This window comes from Dasypus novemcinctus, chromosome 13 (genome assembly GCF_030445035.2).
Source record: "Dasypus novemcinctus isolate mDasNov1 chromosome 13, mDasNov1.1.hap2, whole genome shotgun sequence".
NCBI lineage: Eukaryota > Metazoa > Chordata > Mammalia > Cingulata > Dasypodidae > Dasypus > Dasypus novemcinctus.
Window position 1 is genome coordinate 52,043,618 of NC_080685.1, and position 13,699 is coordinate 52,057,316.

At 39.4% G+C, this 13,699-nt stretch overlaps 1 protein-coding gene and 1 pseudogene across 1 annotated transcript in view; both read right to left on the reverse strand.

Moving 5' to 3' along the window:
* Nucleotides 1-13,699, reverse strand: part of SLC9C2 (solute carrier family 9 member C2 (putative)) — a 112,663-nt gene that overhangs the window by 14,507 nt on the left and 84,457 nt on the right. The window contains exons 18-20 of the mRNA XM_058310147.2: nucleotides 12,348-12,399; nucleotides 11,055-11,203; nucleotides 6,483-6,608 (exon numbers count right to left, since the gene is read on the reverse strand). Of these exons, the coding sequence (XP_058166130.1) occupies nucleotides 6,483-6,608; nucleotides 11,055-11,203; nucleotides 12,348-12,399 (327 nt within the window). The remainder of the gene's footprint in view (nucleotides 1-6,482; nucleotides 6,609-11,054; nucleotides 11,204-12,347; nucleotides 12,400-13,699) is intronic.
* LOC139436343 (placenta-specific protein 1-like) lies at nucleotides 8,413-8,941 on the reverse strand (annotated as a pseudogene).

The window sequence follows — 13,699 nt, forward strand, 5'->3', positions numbered from 1 at the left end:
TACCCTGCCTGGGGTCTCCAGGGAAGACTTTACCAAAGAAGGGACAGTTTAGCTGAGACCTGAAGGAAGGAGTGACAGCCTAGAAAAGAGGAGTCAAGACTATTCAGGTGGAGAGATCAAGATATGCAAAGACCCAGAGGCAAACAATGCCCGCAGTGGGGTAACTACAAAAGATTCAATATGGCTCAGGGAAGAAGGGGTGGAGACCAGGACCGAGTTACACACGAGGCACAGTAGGCACAATCCTAGGGTCTACAATACCTTTAAGGACCCACAAAAATGTTTTAATTTAAGTTCAAAAACTTTTAAGGGAACTATTAGGTTGAAGAAAATGTTGTAAAATATAATACTAATATATTAATACCAACACAGCCAGAAAGTATAATTTTTAAATAATTTTTTTATGGAGGTAAGGGCTCACAAAGGCAAAAGTGCCTAGAAGCCCATGAAAGTCATACCGTGGCTGTGGTAGAGATAGTACTGGAAGGGTGGGTCACGGCCAGGTTTTGAAGGATCTTGTAGGCATATTTAAAAGTTTGGACTTTTCTCCAAACTGGTGGAGAGCCACAGAGAATTTTTTTTAACAGGAGATGGTGACAGATTTGCATTTTAGAATATGCACAGAAAGCACACTCCCAAATCACCTGAAGGGGTTACCCCTGAGGGTGGAGTGGAGGTATGAATAGGGCTTTCACTTGTCGCTTATATACTTCTGAATCTTTTTACAGATACCACTTCAGATTTTTTAAAGCCATCTAAGGCCAATTATGCAGTTTTTTAAAAAAAAGATTTATTTATTTATTTATTTCTCTCCCCTTCCCCCTCCCCAGTTGTCTGTTCTGAGTCTATTTGCTGCGTCTTCTTTGTCTGCTTCTGTTGTTGTCAGCGGCACAGGAATCCGTGTTTCTTTTCCTTGCCTCATCTTGTGTCAGCTCTCCGTGTGGGCGGCGCCATTTTGAGGCAGGCTGCACTTTCTTTCGTGCTGGGCGGCTCTCCTTACTGCGTGCACTCCTTGCACGTGGGGCTCCCCTATGTGGGGGACACCCCTGCGTGGCAGGGCACTCCTTGAGCACATCAGCACTGCACATGGGCCAGCTCCACATGGGTCAAGGAGGCCCGGGGTTTGAACCACGAACCTCCCATGTGGTAGGCGGACGCCCTAACCACTGGGCCAAGTCCGTTGCCCAATTATGTAGTTTATGTATTAATCTAGAGCCTTGTTCTTCTACCATTGTCTTCCTACTAATCCTTGCAGACCTTTTTAAATTAACTGCACCAGACCGGAGAAGAAAGAAAGGAAGAACAGTGAAGATTAATTTAACTCTTCTTGCTACTATATCCATGGTAGAGACCAAGATTGAAATTATAGTCTACAATGAAGAGTGTTTGTTTTGGTTTACCATATGGATTTTAATTATCCCTAAAATCTATGGACTCCCCTTAATGAAATAGTGCCCATGTGTTTTCCAGTCATCATACTTTCTACCCAGCTGAAATCTGATTTAAATAGCTATCAATAACCAACCATATTAAGGGAAAGGACTCAATAAGAGTGAGAGATGTTTGTAAGGGTATGGAGAATGTCCAACAGCTTTGCATAGATAAGGAGAGGGAGAACATTGTGCCTTGGTCATCTATTCACCTCATATACATGTAAATTATTAATTTATGGGTTGTCTTCTTCCACTGCTTTTCTGCATTCCTCCCCCATTCACTGCTCAATGGTCAGTTAATTGTACTTGTGAAAATAATTATAAAGAACCAAATTCTATCCTACTTAAAATTGGATTTTGAAAAAAACTGAACAGGATACAAATGGTAATAAACACCTTTTAGGTAGCTTCCCAGTCCAACCTTGTTCACCATCTCACACTCCCATTTATTTGAGATCTGTTTTCCAACCTACCCACAAGGGTCCCTACCCATCAGAGTTGCTCTTCCTCCACAGCCACACCAGTCTTCCCAAGGCTGGCTATTTGATTCTAGCTGAGATACTTGGATTTCTCTCTCAAGAATTTGAACTGAGAGACACAGAGCCAGAAGCTGAGAGCTGAGTCTTAATAGCCAAGTGCTAGAAGAAGGGTCCACAAACTCCTTCACTGATATCCCAGAGCTAGCTTGGTCCTCATCCTGCACAAGATGGGTTATTCAACTGTTTCTTAGCTTTTGTATACCATTATAATATCTTTGTAGCAAAATTTCCCTTTGCCTAAACTAGTTCAGGTACATTTCTGTTACTTATAACCAAAAGGAGTTTTAACTAAATTTGAAATGAATATCAAAAGAAAAAAATTTTAAATTCTGGCATGAAGAAAATACTTGTATGAAATGAAAGGAATAAGGTATTTAAAGCTCAGTAGAACCCCACTGTGATTGCTGTCTTTCTGGTAAATAAGGATAATGTCATATTATAGAAAAATGGATGTTTTTTATATATAAATGGTATATATAAAAATATATATATACCTAGATCACAAAGTATAGTACAACCAAATCCGTGGCAAAGCAAGTACCAAACTTTGTTACATAGTTTTCCTGATTCCAAAAATCAAACAGAGGTTTTTACGGATTGATGAAAAAGTTATAAGCCTTAGGATTCATATAGTAACCATTCAAAACCAAGACACACTCTATGCAATATGAATGTGTTCAAGTGGTCATGGAGTATTGTCTCTGTGGGTGAAGACCTATAGAATAGCTGGTGGAATATTGAATTCCCGTCCTGCGGAGTCCTGCTACATTCTCTAATAGAGTGGCAAGAATCTCTAGAGTACATGGGCAGTACCTAATAAAGGAGGACAGATCAATATGCCAGTCCCTTGATATTGATGCTTGTACTTATAAACCTTGTTCTTGTGAAATTCAAATTTAGCCTAGTAATATATATTGCCTAAGAGTTACCTCCTGAAAGCCTCCTTGTTGCTCAAATGTGACCTCTTTCTAAACCAAACTCAGCATATAAACTCACTACCTTCTCCTCAGAGTGGGGCATGATTCCCAGGGATGAGCCTCCCTAGCACTGAGGGATTATTACCAAGTGCCAACTAGCAAGGCATTTGGAAAAAGACCTTGTTCAAATGGGGGAAATATTAAATACAAATCAGTTTTTATGGCTAAGAGATTTCAAAGTGAGTTGGGAGGTCATTCCAGAGGTTACACTTAGGCTCATCTTAGGAAGATCTCACTGACTGCCACTGTAAACAGTGCCTCTAAATACATCTGAGGGCTCTAAATACATCTGGACACTATAGGCAGGACAGACAACCCCAGAAATTCAGCACACTGTCAGTGGGCCTTACCTTGGAAAATATGATAACCTATCCCCCCAATGTTTTGGAGTTAGGCTCATTTATAATTTACCTACAAATGTTTCTTAAGCTCCCTTTTTTGAACCTATAATTAGCACTTTATCTGTAAAATATGTGCCCCAGAGACTTAGATCTTTGCTCTGTTCATATGCCAGTTGAGCCCTGAATCTCAGCAGAGTTGCAGCCAACACATATTCCCCAGTTCACTGGACATACCCAGGACAACTAACAATAGGATGATGATGGACAACACCCACCCCAAAAAACAGAGTATCTACAGCTGCAAACAAGACAGTTCCACCCATCTGTCCCATAGGATCTAAGCCCCCTCTCAACAAGAAGCAGAGTGGGTATCACCATCCCAAAATCTTCAATATTGAGTAATGAGCAAAAATAAGAGGGGAATGGAAGTATGGACTAAAGTAGACTTATTATTCTAGTAATGGAAGAACTTGTATCATTAACATAAAAGCAGTGGTCACCAGAGGTTCTGAGGGGAGGGAGAGGGAAGAACAGATGTAACATGGGGTCATTATTGGGATATTGGAATTGTTCTGCATGGCATTGCAATGACAGATACAGGCCATTACACATTTTGTCAAAACCTATAAAACTGTATGGTTCAAATGTAAACTATAGATCATGATTAGTAGCAATGCTTCAACATGTATTCATCGATTGTAACAAATGTACCACACTAATGAAAGATGTTGTAAATAGGGAAAAGTGTGGGAGGGGGAAGAGGTGAGGTATATAGGAATTCCTATATTTTTGACACAACATTTATGTAATCTAAAGTTTCTTTAAAAATAAAATAAATTTAAAACAATAAAACCAGGGCACAAACAGGAGGCCCATGAGTCAAACATCAAGTTCACAGACATATTTTGTTTAACGTATATGGTGTTTTTAAAATTTTGAATTGGTTGCCAAATTTTAAAATTTAAGAAATTTCACATAAAAATTCAGAGTTTGAAAACAAAACCCAAAAAATCCAGAAGATCTGACCTCCACTTTCTTAAGTCAAATATTTAATTTCAGTCTTCATCTTACTTGATCTCTCACAAACAGGAGTTGACATAGACAAACACTTTCTCCTTCTTAAACTCTGTTCTTTACTTGGCTTCTGGGACACCACTGTTTTTAGCTTTCTTTCACCTGATAATTGCTTCTCAGTTCTTTTTTTTTTTTTTTTTTTTTTTTTCTTTCTCCTCATCTCCCCAATCTCTAAACATTGGATTGTCCAGGACTCAATCTCTGCATATCTTTTCTCCTTAAGCTATCTCATCATATCTCATGATTTTAAATATTATTTCTACACTGAAAATTCATATCTCCAGTCTTGACCTCCCATCTGAATTCCAGCCATATATCCAACTGCTTATTCAGCATTCCCACTTGGATGTCTAATAGGTTTTTCAAATTTAACTAATTCAGAATGAAACTGCTACCCTTCTCAAATAAATCTTCTTCCAATCTCAGTAAATGGCAACTCCATTCTGTTTTCAAACTAAAATCCTAAAAACCATTTCTTCCTCTAACATTTCCTCCATCAGTATCTCTCAGCTTTACCTTCAAAATATACCAGGAGTCAGACCACTTCTCACCACTTTCACTAGTGCAAGCCACCATCATCTTTTGCCACCATTATTTTAACAGCCTCCTAACTGCTCTCCCTGGTTTGTCCTTGTCACTTACAGCCTAGTCTAAACACAGTAACAAGGTGGTCATTTTTAAATGTCAAATCATGTCACTTCTCTGCTCAAAACTTTCCAATTCTATTCCTTTTAACTCAGAGTAAAAGCCAAAGACCTTACAATGGCCTACAAAGTTGTAAGCAATCAAGCTCTCTACTACCTCTCACACTTCATCTTCTTCCACTCTTTCTCTCTATCACTACTCCTGCCACAGTGGCCTTGGTGATGGTCCTTGACCACACCAAACACTCCATCTCAGGACACCGTGCTTGCTATTCTTTTTGCCTGAGATGCTCTTCTCCAAATATCTACATGGCTTGCTCCCTCACTTCTTTCAGGTGTCTATTCAATCGTCACCTTATTAGAGAGCTCTTCTCTGACTACCCTATAGAAAATAGCACTGCCCCACCATGTTCTCTTTCCCCATTTGGTCTTCCATAATATTTACTACCACCTGATAGACAATATACTGAAGTGTTTGCATGCTTTTTGTCTTTCTCCATCCATGTAAGTTCCATGAAAGCAGGGACTTAATCTATTTGTTCCCTGCCATATTCCCAAACCTAGAACAGTCCCTGGCACATAAGGGACATGCTATAAATATTTATTGAAAGACTCTAAATTCCTATAGCAACACCAGCTGACTTTAAACAGGACATGAACTCTTGAATACACCACAATCCTCACTGTTCCCTACATATTGCACCCAGCTGGTTTTCTCATATTATCTGCCTGACCTGTGTAGTAATTTAAATTTGAAACTCTCACTCAAAAAAAAATAAGGGAAGTGGACTTGGCCCAGTGGATAGGGCGTCCGTCTACCACATGGGAGGTCCACGGTTCAAACCCTGGGCCTCCTTGACCTGTGTGGAGCTGGCCCACGCGCAGCGCTGATGGGCGCAAGAAGTGCCATGCCACACAGGGGTGTCCCCCACGTAGGGGAGCCCCATGTGCAAGGAGTGCGACCCGTAAGGAGAGCCGCCCAGAGCGACAGAAAATTCAGCCTGCCCAGGAATGGTGCCACACACATGGAGAGCTGACACAACAAGATGATGCAACAAAAAGAAACATAGATTCCCATGCCGCTGACAACAACAGAAGTGGACAAAGAAGAACACGCAGCAAATGGACATAGAGAACAGACAACATGGGGGGAGGGGGGAAGGGGAGAGAAATAAACAAAATAAATCTTTAAAAAATAATAATAAAAATAAATAAATAAATAAAAAGGCTTTTCCACAGTGTGGAGCTGGAAATCCAAAATGAACTGGTAATAATCAGGAGCTCATCCTTAGCAGTGAAGCCATTGTGAAAAACTATCTACCCTTTTTCTGGGCTTTGTTGGGCTTCCCTTTTGGCATAGCCTTCATTGACCAGTACTTTGCATATACTTTTCTGCTAATCTAGCATTAGGAAGTGAGAACATGCAAAATAATTATCATCAAACTTGAACTAAAATAGAAAAAGAAATCTTTACCTTGAAGAACTCAATAAGAACATCATTATTTTCCAGCCAAACAATGTTATGAAGATATTTGTCAGGAGTGGGGGGTGGAATTGACATTGGAAAGTTATTCAGCGATTTTATTTTTTTAAGAAGTATCTAAAAACAATCAAAATAATGGTGATCAGATCCTGGGACAGAAAAAAAGTACATTAAGAAAACTAGGAAAATGTAAACAAGTTGTTAGCAAATTTTTAAATTTTATTTTTTTATTGTGGAAACATATATAAAAGAAATGTGCAATTTCAATCATTTTTAAGTGTACGAGTCAGTGGTATTAATTACAGTTGCAAAGTTGTGCCACCATCACCAATTAGTAAATCTTTTTCAAGATCTAAAGGATTTTTAAATCAACAGCTGTGTTTCTTCAATGACCATGACCAAATTTCTGTCTGCTCAGTATCTACTGAAGCACCTTGCCTACATTATCATGTATAAACATTGTGCTAATATTGACTGCTTCTTAATAGGTGTATGCCCTTGGACAAGACTTATTTACTAAGCCTCAGTTTCCTTATTTGTGAAATGGATGTAATAAGTACTTCTCTCTAGTTATAATGAGGATTAAATGAGATCTTTCTGCTATTTGGAAAAATCTCTTCCAGTCTTCCTTCTTCACATTCAAGACTTGTTTAAAATGACAAGTCCTCAGAGATCTCCCCTGACCACGCTTGCTAAGGCAGATCACTGCCTGGTTCCTCTCCAATTTCTTTCTCTCTCTTTTTAATTGCAGCAACATATAACATGAAATTTGCTATTTTAACAATTTTTAAGTGTACAATTTAGTGACATTAATTACTTTTACAATGTTGTACTACCATTACCACCTTCTATTACTAAATCTTTTTCTATAATCCAAACAGAAATGTTTACCCATTAAGCAACAGTTTCCCATCCTCCCTTTGCCCTCTCTAATCTATTTTTCTGTCTATGAATTGTACCATCTTGTTTTAATTTCTTCACTGCATTTGTCACCACTGAAATTATCTTTGTTTACTTATTTGTTGACTAACTGGTGACCTCAGTTTTTCTGAGCCTCAGTTTATATTTGCTACCATGTCCTCAATCTCCAGAAAAGTGTCTGGCATATAGTAGCATCCAATGAATATTTGTTCAGTAAATTTACATATTTTTCTCCAAGTCTTTGAGACAGCTAATGGACAACTAAACTTTGGTGAAAATTTTCAAATCACTTATGTCAAGGGAAGGAAGAAAACCTCCTTTCAAAGTCCTACTGGTCTGTGAGGATAATATAAGATCCAGTCCTTGGCTTCAATTGGCTTACCATCCTGTTGGTGGATGTGACTGGGTGATTCCTAGAACCACTGGTGGTTTATAAATCATAAGTGCAACCTATGCCTGCCATAGATGAAAAGTGATACAGCCATTGGTCAAACTGAGAAAGTATCTAACGAAATACTAAGTTGAGTGTTGCACAATATAAGTGAAAGGGGTATATAGAGGGAAGGGTTCCATTGGGGAAGGCTTCCTTGGAGGACCTGAAAGGAGAAATAGGTCTCCTAGAGAAGAAAGCAGGACTTAGTGTCTGTAAAGCACTCTGAACAGTGACTGACTCATGGCGAAAGCTGTCTATGTGTTTATTAAATTAAAATGTCCAAGTGATATTTTATGCTATTTGTGTTTTGTTTTTCTTTGAAAAAAATGATATAAAATATACAAAATCTTTATTCATGAGATTATAGTCATGGGCTTCCCTTTCTTGAACATGCTCATAAAAGGAATACAGGGGCACTTCATTGCCTAGTATTAATAAATAATATAGGGCTATCACTTTTCTGATTTCTGTGAATATCTTACTAATTTTTGAAACAACATCCTAAGCTGACCCCAAATATGGGGATCACACAGACCAATCAGATCATCTCAGCTAAGAGACCAATCCTCAGAAACATTCCTGAGCCTCTGCTGGGAATCCTGGGGTCTGGGTGTGCTCCTCTTCATTGAAGATGCAAGGTAGACAATCATGTTTGTCCTTCTTTGACTGGACTGTGACTGCGACAGTTCAGATTCTTCAGAGGGCATCTTACCTTTCTGGGCTGAGGCCCCATGCTCACTGGCTATGCTCACAGAGTAGGGCCTCGTGAGCTGTGGGAGTGTTGGAAGGGGAGGGGAGCAGCACACGCAGTGGGGATCACATACTTAGATGATGTGGCCTTTGAACTGTAGATAATCACATCCTGAGAGACAACCTTGCCCCTGATCCCACTTTCAGTAATGCGGTAGGTAAACAGGTAGGCATGTGGCCAGACATGGCTGTTGGGGCAACCTAGGCCCAAGTGTAGCTTATGATAGTGTACCATGAGCATGAACCAGTGGACAGAGCACAGCACAGTCACGGGATTTTGTTCAGAAAAGGTCAAATACAGAGACGTGAGGAGAACTATCCCTCCTATCAACTCAGGGAATTTCATCCCTGCAGTGAAGCGAGCAAAGACGCACAGGAAACAGGAAACTCTCCTTCTGAATTTCTCCTTCTGGCATCTGGAGATAATTTGTTAGTCTCCTTTGAAATGTGCCTTTGTGTTCACTAAAGGCAGCTCTCAGCTTTGTCCAGCACTTACTGAAAGAGTAGTGCAAATTTAACCTTGATTTTAACTCACTGCTTCTCTCATCCTATTTAAATTATATGCTAATCCATGTTTTTATTATTGTCCCTATTCTCACCTTATTATTGTTTTCATTGGTATATTATTCACTTGGATTGAATCTATCATCTCTATAATCCAGTTAACACTGTATTCTATGATTTTAATCTCAAATGATCTATTCTGCACAATTGATTACTGTAGGATTTAATACCATGTTCTCTCAAGTTGTGTGTGTGTGTTTATGATTTGCCTCTCTAAATCCTTCTAATTTTGGAGGCCTCAGTTCCAGCCTTGTGGGCTCTATGAAGCCTTCTCTGACTTACCCCACCAGGTAAAAGAATTACTTTCTCTCCTTTATTCCCATGCAGTAGCCTACATATTTCCATGATGGAGCTCATTGCATTGTAGTATTTTTATTTTTAATTTTCTTTCTCATCTTCCATATTAGTCATTTTTGTTGGTTGGATGAATCCATGACTGAATCAAAGAAAGAAAGAGCCCCTGGGCTTTGGGGTCTGGCTGTATTCATCAAGTTTCCCAAGTCCTTCACAGAGTCCATGGCACATAATGGATATACAAAATATATTTACTAAATTCAATAGTTTTTGCAAGCTTTTTATGACCTGGGATTGATAATTATATTGCTTTTGCAGACATGAGGCAAATAAGAGACATTCAATTAGTAATCACTGGATGACTGATTTACCCATCACCTTTCTAAACAAACCAATAGGAAATCCTCTCCTCATAAGGGCTACTATTTACTTCTTTTAATTAACAGACAGCAAGCATTCAATTGAGACTTAGCCTACAAAGTAATAAATGGAAAAATGGATTATAAAATTATATAAGCAACATGTGTAGAGGTATAACTTGAAGAATAATGTAAAGTACCCCTTTTCCTCCCTCAGACACTAAGGAGAAGTCTTATTACCAGTTTAGCTCCTTGCCATGGCTAAAGAGATAGAACCTCAAAAGAGGAAAACGGACCTGTCCCACATCCACATGCCTTCTGAGGCAATGGAGAGGGGACTGTGACCAGGGAATGGCCAGAGGCATAGTGCTTCTGGCTGGGAGCTGCCAGGACAGGAAAAGCATATGACACCCAGGAGCAGCCTATCAGTAGGCAATATAGACAGAATTTAGGATCAGAACTTCCATTTTTCTGCTAAATGCTAAGAAGTAGACACTTGTATGGGGGCAGAAAAAGCCCTCTTATTTTGAACAGATACACAGACTAGTGGGTGTGATCAAATGGTAGGATTAAAACATGGTATTAATACTTTCACCCCATCTGACATTTCTTAAATTTTTTTGCCAATAATAAATTTTTACTTTCTCAAAATTCTTCCCAAGTCCTCTCCACTCAGAACTGCCGCCTCCCTAACCCACAACCAACACACAGGCACAGGTGAGTCCCCTCCCTGCCATGTCAACATTGTGTGGCCCCCACCTTCCTTGCCACAGTTAGTGGAACTGGGCAGCACAATTTTCACAAGTCGATGGAGAAGCAGAAAACTCTAGTTTCTTTGTAGCAGAAGCCAAAGGAAGGCATCACAGAAGGCAACCCTGATGGGAAATGGAGAATCTGGAAAGCTTTCCAAATCCTGTCTAGGTCCCTTTCTGAGGCCTGGACACATGGTGTGGTTACTCCTAGGTTCTGGAAAATAATCTCTTTCTTTTTTAAAAAATTCCCAGATCTCATCTTCTTTGCTAAACTAAATTCAAACTGGTTTCTGTTACTTGTAACCAGATAGCAACAAAAGTTCCCTTTGGCAATAATAAAGACTACAGGCAATTACAGGGTTAAGCACTCTTTTACTACTCTCCCTCACTCCTTACATCCTATAAGTTAACAAGGCAGGCTGGGCAGATAGCATCAAGGGACAGGATTGCAGGAGTATACTTTAGCAACATGGAAAATGGGCTTTATTACCTTATTCATCTCAATGCCTTCGTGTTTATCAATAATACCTCTTGAACAAAGGAAGGTGAGGTTTTTCAGAGCCTTGGCAATCACATTCTGGATTGCCTGCTTAGTCTTCAAAGCAATGACAACGTCACGACCCTCATGCTCTATGAGTCCTGAGGCAAATTTAAAAAATAATAACTGATATTTATATAATGGTTTATAATTTCCAAAGTATTTACACAACATCCTTTCATTTTAGCTTCACACAAAACTTGTGAGGCTGGTGGGACTAGAGTTATTTTCATCTTCATATTATGGATGAGAAAACCAAAAATTGGCTTCACCCATCAGGTGAAAAATAATCATTCTCTCCGCTTCAAACTTATGATCTCCTACATATCTCCATTATGGAATTCACTACATTATAGTATTGCTATTTTCATTTATCTGCCTCATAGTAATTTTTCTTGGTTGGATGAGTAAATGACTGAATTGAAAAACGAAAAAGCCATTGGACTTTGGTTGGTGCTCCAGGGCTTATATTCAGGGCTTTCTAAAATCCTGGTTCAAGGATTTTGCATATTCTTTCTACTTTAGGGAGCATGAGAAGTCATGGACCTGACTGAATCAAGGCTAAAACTGCATCTGTTTCATCTTTGTAAACCCAACATTGAGTGCAATGCCTTATTATAATGCCAAGTGATTTTACCTTATTTCTTTTATAATAACTTCCATTCATTGAGGGCCTACCACGTCAGGCCCTCTACCAGCTGCTTTTGCACACACTGAGAGCATAGCCCACAGAGTCCTTATGAGGAAACAGACCCAAGAAGCTCTGCATAAAATCCTAGGGCTCCTGCTGTGTGCTTCAAGTAAAGCAGAGTCACTGTAAAGGTTCAAGAAATGATATCCCTTGCCACCAACTTTCCTGAATATCTTGGCAAAAAACAAGAAAACAAAACACAAAAACAAAAATAACCCTTATCAAAGATCATCTTTGCATGTCTTTTTCTTGCAACTTTCAGAAGTCTGACCTTGCCACCTTTAATATGCCTTCCATACACTTCCCCATTCTTTCTTCTATGTTCCCATAGCAATTAATAGAACTCAAATTTCTGTGATTATAATGATATGCTCACACCCTCCACCAGACTCTGCATTGATGATTTCCCATACCTGGACCATTACATGTGTTCAATAAATGCTTGTTGAGTGAATAAATGAATGAACATATGAATGAATAAATTTGTCTTTCTTTGGTTAAATTATGGGACAATAAGATGTGATTTCAGGCTATCAGATACTCAAGCCACCTACCTAGTTCTCTGACAGCATCACGTTTGTTGGTTTCCAAAATTTCATATAATTTCTGTAAGAAGTTAAGAAAAAAAATTAATGTCCTATTGTACCAAGTACATTTCTGGTTTTGAAATCTGAGAAAAAGAATTTTGGTAGAGGAAATTTCATTTAGTTTCTGTTTTAGTGGAGGTATTTGGCTTAATTCTGTCCTCTGTGCCAGTTTTACTGCTTTTCCCGTGCTGATTATATACTCAGATTACAATGAATGTTGTGCAGTCAGTGCCTTATATAATTACCATGGCTAATATTTCTCAGAAAAAAATTAGTGTGCACTCCACTCTGCACCAAGGAGCATTCTCCTAGATAGGCTGATTAGGGGGTGAGCCAACAGAGCAGCTGAAGGAGAGCCAGTCTACTAAGAACACACAAAAAACAAATGGAATAATGAGAAAATATGGTAATCAATCAGGTCAGGTTTTCTACAGCCTTACTCCAGGGCAAACCAATCTCTATTCAATCATACAAGAAATCTGTGGGCTAGTGTGTGCAAAAGCAGCTGGTAAGCTGCTTTTCTCCATTCTATGGATCAGAAAACTGAAAATTGACTTTGCCCATCAGGTGAAAAATAATCACTCTCTCTGCTTCAATCTTATGCAGTCTCTTACCATATGTCCATTATGAAACTCGTTACATTATAGTATTATAATTTTTATTTATCTGTCTCATCTTCCATAGTATGTAATTTTTGTTGGTTGGATGAGTAAATGACTGAATTGAAGAACAAAAACGTCCCCGGACTTTGGCTGGTCTCAGGCATTGAGCTTACTTGGAGACTGCACTTGTGGCTACACCAATAACCCTGGCACCAAACAGCTGACAGTTTCCTGGATTATCAAGTGCCAATGACTGAAATTCTGCACCCATATAATGCAAGGCATGGTGCTATTTACAGTAAACAATTGGTTTGTTACCTAAAGTTTAAGCAATTTAATAACCCTCCCAGAAAATTATTTGGTTTAGAAAAATCACATAGGGAAGTGGACTTGGCCCAGTGGATAGGGCGTCCATCTACCACATGGGAGGTCTGTGGTTCAAACCCCAGGCCTCCTTGACCTGTGTGGAACTGGCCCATGCGCAGTGCTGATGCGCGCAAGGAGTGCTGTGCCACGCAGGGGTGTCCCCTGCGTAGGGGAGCCTCACGTGCAATGAGTGCGCCCGGTAAGAAGAGCTGCCCAGTGTGAAAGAAAGTGCAGCCTGCCCAGGAATGGCACCGCACACACAGAGTTGACACAGCAAAATGACACAACAAAAAGAAACAGATTTCCGTGCTGCTGACAATAACAGAAGCAGACAAAAAAGAACACACAGCA